Here is a 7,302-nt window from a genome sequence, read left to right on the forward strand (position 1 = left end):
TTGGAAAAAGGCTGCAATGAAACAAAGAGTGAAAAATTTAAAGGGGTCTGAATACTTTCCGTACCCACTGTATGTTTTAATATTACAGTAAAACTACCATGTAAGTATCTTTGAAGGACTGGGTAAATGCCAAGCCAGACGGAACATCTTTCTCACCGTGCTGTCTTCCTGGCTAACTTGTCTTCTTGCCCGGCTGTCTGCAACGTGTTCAAGTCGTCATGTATTCAAGGGACTCGTACCACTTGCTTTGTTACAAGGATGGAAAAAGAGAAGGAGAAAACCCCTTTAGTTAATTTTTACTTGTGTGTGTGTGTGTGTGTGTGTGTGTGCCTTCCTTCTTCAGGTGTTTCGGCCTCGGAAACAATCAGTCCCGGCAGAGGCCGGTCCGGGCGGAGTCGAGGGCGGCCTAAAGGATCAGGAGGCGGGGCCAAGTCTGGAGGGAAAGGACGTGGCCGCAAGTCGACGGCGGGCAGCGCGGCAGCCATGGCGGGAGCGATGGCGGGCGCGGCGGCTGCGTCTGCAGCAGCCTACGCTGCTTACGGTTACAGTGTTTCTAAAGGTTGGTGAATGTTGTATATGAGAGCATAAACTTTATTAATCCCACACTGGGAAAGTTCCTGTGCTAGACTTTATTAAATGCACACTGGTGGGCCACATCTGCCCTGCACAGAAATGTGACTATTTAACATTTAAAAAAAACAACAACATTTAGCCGATTATTTGTGAAGTTTGATTGGCTTATTAATTATTGGCGTAACATTCCAAAGTCGCTGTTTGATTGACATGCATAAGTGCACATATTATATCCTGTTATGCCTCTCGTTTCTTCTTTGCCGTACTCCGGATCAGTGCGTCATGATATTTCCCGCATTATAAGCCTACCTTTGAAAGGAAAGGCTTCAATACTTTTAACATGAAAATTGTACAGGAAGTGCTGCTTTTCATTCATAATACACTACATCCTTCAGGAAAAAAACGCCAAGTGGAAAGACTAATGGGATTTTTGTCATACTGAATAATGGAATAAGTATCATGGTAATGGACATTATACCGAATGTGTTAAGACAGCAGGTAAACGTGAAAGAAGCGTTGAGTTTGCATAAATTGGGGAAATTAGAAATAGATAGCTTTCCTATCCGTGCCTAAAAAATATACTGAAAAAAAATCCAGTGCCTGTATTGAACAAGCATATGATGAATGGAAAAACTTTTCTTTGAGTATCTGTGTCTATTTTCACATTGGAGTTTAATAATTCCACTTTGGAAGATCGCAACAGACTCCGTGCAAATGGCCTCATTCTGCCTGTCTAAAATTCCTTTTTTTGACAGAATAAATACCCATATCATTTATTAATATTTCCCAGTTGTGTCAAAAGCCTCCTGCGGTCCAGTTTTGGACCAGAGTCCGCCAGTTGGTGACCCCTGCTGTATTATACATGAAAAGTTAGAATGTAGTATTTAATGTCAGCCCCACTGCTAGTTTCCTCAGAGTAACCATGGCTGTGACCGTCCCTCCTCCCAGCAGGCCTCGCTGCGTCCAGTCCGCTGCAGCCTTCCCTGGGCCGGTCCGGTACCAGCCCCGCCTTCAACCCCAGCAGAAGCTCCTCCCCCCAGGCCAAAGGAGGCAACTCCACCCCGAGCCCCAACAAACAGCTGGCCCACGGCCACCACCACAGCAGCCACGGCACAGTCAGGAAAGGCAAGGGCCCCGGTGGTCCCGGGGCTCGATAATGCACTCATACACGCTTGAATGTGCACGCACGCGCACACACACACACACACACACACACACACACACACACAGAAAACTGACCTTCTCTCACTGTGATCCCCACAGACGCCCTATGCCTAAACTAATAGGGATTACAGTACATATAGTAACAGAGGCTCACTACCTAGAGGACCATGCTGTGTCTGCTGGCTCAGCATCTAAAAGGACTGTCTTCACACACACACACTCACACACACACACACACACACACACACACACATCGAAGGTACAGTCCCTCGCAGCCTCTACAGTTCTTGGTTCCGTTTTTATTTTAATGTGTCCAGGTCAGTGGACAAAATCTGCCTTGAATGTTTTTGTTTGCATTGTGACCAGATTATTTCCAAGTGCTTTTTGAGATGACAGACCGTACTTTTTTATTCACCGTGACAGGAAACTCTTTTGATTTGCTACCCAGCTATGAAGTTACAACAAAGACGTGAACCAACACATGTAGCTTAAAGGGCTTTGAAATTTTTGCCAGTTTAGGGAGGCAAAGGAGTTTCTGTCAAATGCACTGAGCCACGTCTTCCCTTTTTTTTGGTGTTAATTGATCTCACACTCGTACATTAGGTTATTTAATTGCCCTGTAGGTGTGCTCGGGCCAAACTGGTGGACAGTTCTGCATTTCACAGAGCTTAATGTGAACCCACACCTCTCCAACCCCCACTTTACCAAACAATACGTCCACAGCTTTTCTACTAAAGCTCCTATTTTTGTAAGAAAAGATGCCAGTACCCATACCAACAAGGCAGGTCTTAACATTTTGAAAAAGACATATTTGTCCATAAAATGTATTTCCCGTACAGACGGAAGTGTAAATCGATGATATATTTTTTGTCCAATGGGAAAAATGAATGAATGGTTGATGTGAAAATGATAATTCAAAATTAGGGGTACTGGTGGATCTGGCTATGCTGCTAACAGTACATGTATGAATTCACTCAGATTAATTGGTTGTCTATATTTAAGTTATTTGAGTTGTGTTAAAATGGGCAATTGATGATAATTGTGAATGGGGTATTCAGCTGTAAAGCAGTGTAAATTGTACTGAAGCCGTTTTTATTTTTCAGAAATTGTTTTTTTTTGTGTGTGTGACGAGGAGTCCGTGGTTCTCTTTGATGTCATTGATGTTTTAGGAAGAAGAAGAAGAAAAAGTTAGCATCAGTGTCCTAAATTGAGCACTACGTCTGTTATAGGTTTGTTTGTTTTGTGTTAATAGTGTGATTAAAATACGATGTTCTATATTGATGTACATAATGATGAGAGCGACATTTCCTCTGGCTTTTCCCTCATTTGCCTGTCTATTTTTATAGGTCATGTGTACATATGAAGAAAATGCATCTGCCATTTTACTAACAAGAGGAGCCAACAGAAAATAAAAGTGCTAAATTAGCCGGTCTGCTCATTTTTTATTATTTGTGCTCATTATACTACCACTGCTCACGTTAATCTGCATTGTGGTTCAGGACCATAGTTTAGAACGGGGTTTGTTAACTTGGCTCCATCATCCAGCCACAAAGGATGGAAAAAATTATGCAAATTTGAACACTATGTTGTTATATAACACCTCTAATGGGGAGCAATTGGGAAATGAGATATGAACGTTTCTTTAACGACATTTAGGTGGCCACAAGTTACGATTTCAACTTAGTCCTAATGTTCAGGAAGCTGGTGTTTGGCACCCAGTACACCTGCAATCATACGTTTTAAAAAAATGTCTACACACTGAAATTGAAACGTGAGATACAGCAGATTTCCAAATCTCTTCACCGAGCCTGCAAAGTACAACCACATCCCTTTGCATTATATTTACAATTCAAAATACAGCACACAGTTTGGAATATTAAACATAAAAAAGAGGCGTTATATATAAAATCTTATTTGGAAGGCCCGACTATGCTACCCCAGGTCACATCCATTCCAAACTTACAATGCTCACAGCATTTATAGATAACATTTTTAATTTTTTTTAATCAACCTGTAGTCTTTCCAGAAACATTGTCCCTGTTCATCAGGATGATTTACGGAGGTTGTGGACCATATACATTGGAACTACTTTCTATTGAAGAAATAGTCCCTATGAAAACTGTTCACAGTGAGACCTCAGTAATTGTTTTTGGAAAGACATGTTGATATTGAGTTTTCCTAATGTAGTTTGTTTTAGTGCTTTGAGCAGCTCAAACTACATTCCATTCACCTCCGTTGTATCGGCGATGGAGGTGGAAGCCAGAAAGGCAGATATTCAAAACCCTGGCTCTGAGATTATTGCCAGGGCTCAATAGCACTACTTCTGAGAAAGATGTTTTTTTTGTAATTTGGGTAAACCAACAAACGCATTGTACATAATGACGCCATGGCATTGGTCAAATGGGATCATTGCCAAGAAGGATTGTATAGGAACAATCCAATAAAAGCAATGCATTGGAAGTTGTGTGGGTAAGAGGCATTGCTGTGTGCACCTGATTTCATGCCAGTATGTTTTCACGTGGTTTGGTGAGGGGCCCATACGATTTGATCTCGATGAGCGCCTCAGCAGCATGTTCTTCCTGCTGCACTCTGACATGACCACTGCACAGACTGTAAACACAGGACTTCCAGGTCTGGGCTTGTTCCCGGCCAGCGGTTATATAAGCCTCTGCAACTACATAGACTCTCAGCTTGAACCGCGTCCAAGGTACAAGCTGCTCCGGCCAACGTTTGGGAGGGCCCAATGTATGTTTGTATTTGTATACCGTTCCGAAAAAGCAGATTAAATGAGTTCTCTGGATAATGCTGCTAAGTACGTTCTGCAGTCAAACCTGGAGCAAATAGGAAGGTTATCGAGCCGACTGCATCTCAGGAAGCAATCCTCAGGCCTTGTATGGTTGTCAAAGGTGGCATGTTTATGTACAGTTGACATACCCATATATGTAATATGGGCAATATTGGGTTTGTGGTGGCCCCTTAAAACAACTCCGTCTCCCTCAGGTTTGACTGACAGTTTCAACAAGAGTGATTTTTTTCCCCTTTCTCAGACAGTTTAGTTCTAACATAATGTAAAGGCCTATGGGGGAGGGACTATTCAGTAATTCTGAAGACAAAAAGGCCCAACTAGAGAAGTCTCGTGATCCCCATAATCATGTCTCAGGTTTTTGAATGACCCCTGAGGTTGTCTAAGTCTAATTCAACCTGGGGCCTTTCCATGGATGGATGTAGACCATCAGGGGTGTTGCCCCGTGATCCAGAGGTACAATTTTTAAACCACAAAAGCAATAGAAAAGGAGTTACTAAAAAAGTTTCACTGGCGTTATCTGAGCCTCTAAACCACATGCCGTTTAGGATTTGATTTGTATGAATAAGTTTGCTGGTGCTAAATATATATCCCTCTAACAGTTACTGTAAGGCACAGACAAAAATGAGTTAGAACTTTTTATTCGTGTTTGCAACTAGTCAAAATTTACCCAGGCAACTTTTACATTTGGGGACCAAAAAAAGAAAAAAAAAAAAGAAATCACAGCAGCCATTTGTTGCAAACAGGTTCAATTACCACAATTAATTGCCAGAATTGTCCATTCAGTGGATTGGACGGAATCTGAACTGTGCAAATAAAATGTTTCTTTAAAAAAGGTTGCAGATGTTTAGTCATTTTTGTAACCAATGTACCAGGAGTAACTTTACAATGATAAGATAAGTAATGCTTCCGAAGAGAGGAAAAAAAAAAAAAAAAAAAAAAAAACAACTTTAAAATCATGCTTCCCTTTGTTATCACTTTAACAGTATTCAAGTACACTGGATGGTAGGGTGACGCTAGCTTATTCAATATAAAAACATAGGTGGACTGGCGTGAGAGGTGAAAAGCCGTGTGTGTGTGTGTGTGTGTGTGTGTGTGTGTAATGTATTAATCTACTATATAAGATAGTAGGACAACGGGTACGAGCTACTGGGCTGCCAACAGATAGGACGCCATAGACAGTGCAGCCTTCTCGATGGAGAACAGGTGATGGTCTTCCACGTGCGGGCAGCTGCTCCTCATGAACTCAGCGAGCCGGAGCAGATACTCCAGGTTGTGGCCCGTCTTCCCTCTGCACACAGCAATCTGGATGCCAATCATCTCTGGGCTGGCCGGCCCCAGGTACAGGGCGTTGTCTGAGGTGGCGATATACACCAGAGCCTGAACCGGCAGCTGGTTCTCCCCCTCGGGGAAGAAATCTACCATTTTGGTGATGTAGCCGCCACAGACCGTCTCACGCACGTTGAGGTACTTCAGGGACTCTTCGACTTGAGAACCTGTCACCTCGAACGCCACACCCCAAGTGCTCGCCTGTAAGAAGAAGAAAACATTGAGTTATTAGATTTTCTTCTTTTCTGCAGGAGTTATTAGATTTTCCTTTCTGCTGCATCACTAACCAACCAATAGGAAGTAGAGCTTTCCACTTACGTCATCGTCTTCAATCAGCGTCACTACTCTTCCGGGCTGCAAAGAGGGGAAGAAGAAGAAAGGGTCACCTAATGGACGACGCCCAATGCAATATGAGCCTAGCGGCTCACACCAGCAGCTGGCTGAGCCAACGTAAACATTCGTACACCACGTCCTAAACTAAGTCAAGCAAAAAACATTAAGCATCTCACCAACACGTCATTCCCGCGATGGAAGTTGTCTCCGTGCCAGAACCGTCTCTTGTAGCCTTGAATGTAACCGACCTGGCTCCTCCTGTACTTGAAGTCAGGCTTCCACACCAGTGACCCGTACCCGAAGATCCACAGGCTGGTCTTCCCGGTGGTAATGTGTTGAGGCTTCATTTTAACAAAGTGTGTTGACGACGTTGAGATGAATTGATGAATCACTCTTTCAATTGATATTAGCTAAGCGAGCTAGCTAGCTAGCGTTAGCTTCCTCCGGTCCAGGAGCAGTGGTACCGGCTGGCTCGCAGGTATACCGCGGACGGTATTTGAGCCCAACTGCTTAGCAGTTGCGAAGATGGAATTTCGCAGTTGATTTTGCCTTGCACTATGCATTGCCGTTGCATTAGAGGTGCCGCATTATGCCTTAAAAATCCATGGCAGCCGCTTTGGCCTTCAAACCAATGGGGAAAAAAATCAAAACCGGTTTAGGTCAGCTACTTTGCCGACCTGTGACATTACGAATTAAAAGTTTACGAATGAAAAGATCGAGGTATGCGTTGTTGCTGGCGGCTTTTTAAACACCTTGTGGTCAATCTTCTCCCGGCCGAGAAGCGACGGTGATTTAAAGCGTTTCCCCCGATAACATGACGCAGCGGCGCGAACGTATTTATAGCATCCAGGGCATGTGGGCGTGTCTATGATAGTGTTTTCAACCAATTATTTTTAAGGAAATCTTGTCCCTCGATCACAATTTATCCAATAAGATTTTGGTGCGCCGAAAAAGGCGGGACTTCAAACCAAACCGGTTACACGATTGGCTCAAATTTAACTTGAGACGCAGAGTCATCTTTCAACCTGTTTGGCCAATGAACTGTCACTCTAACTGACTCAATTTATGATTGGTCGCCTGTGTTGTCATTCTTTGAATAT

At 43.2% G+C, this 7,302-nt stretch overlaps 2 protein-coding genes across 2 annotated transcripts in view; one reads left to right on the forward strand and one right to left on the reverse strand.

Annotated features, from left to right (window-relative positions):
- The window catches only part of ino80 (INO80 complex ATPase subunit), a 42,305-nt gene extending 39,141 nt beyond the window's left edge, over window positions 1-3,164 (forward strand). The window contains exons 36-37 of the mRNA XM_034900783.1: window positions 344-559; window positions 1,525-3,164. Of these exons, the coding sequence (XP_034756674.1) occupies window positions 344-559; window positions 1,525-1,730 (422 nt within the window). The 3' untranslated portion in view covers window positions 1,731-3,164. The remainder of the gene's footprint in view (window positions 1-343; window positions 560-1,524) is intronic.
- A 2,306-nt stretch (window positions 3,165-5,470) lies between these two features.
- On the reverse strand, window positions 5,471-7,036 carry chac1 (ChaC, cation transport regulator homolog 1 (E. coli)). Its single transcript, XM_034900568.1, has 3 exons — window positions 6,379-7,036; window positions 6,188-6,223; window positions 5,471-6,070 (listed from the first exon to the last, which is right to left on the reverse strand). The coding sequence occupies exons 1-3, from the start codon at window positions 6,547-6,549 to the stop codon at window positions 5,687-5,689; spliced, it is 591 nt and encodes a 196-aa protein (XP_034756459.1). The 5' UTR covers window positions 6,550-7,036; the 3' UTR covers window positions 5,471-5,686.
- Between the last annotated feature and the right edge of the window lie 266 nt (window positions 7,037-7,302).

This window comes from Etheostoma cragini, chromosome 18, assembly GCF_013103735.1.
Source record: "Etheostoma cragini isolate CJK2018 chromosome 18, CSU_Ecrag_1.0, whole genome shotgun sequence".
Lineage (NCBI taxonomy): Eukaryota > Metazoa > Chordata > Actinopteri > Perciformes > Percidae > Etheostoma > Etheostoma cragini.

Bases quoted from the DNA above. Each gene is read 5' to 3' on its own strand.
- chac1 (XM_034900568.1), bottom strand. From the start codon at position 6,549: ATGAAGCCTCAACACATTACCACCGGGAAGACCAGCCTGTGGATCTTC. The intron at 6,224-6,378 runs GTGAGATGCTTA...CCCTCTTTGCAG, and splicing joins ATCGCGGGAATGACGTGTTG to CCCGGAAGAGTAGTGACGCT. The intron at 6,071-6,187 runs GTAAGTGGAAAG...TTCTTCTTACAG, and splicing joins CGCTGATTGAAGACGATGAC to GCGAGCACTTGGGGTGTGGC.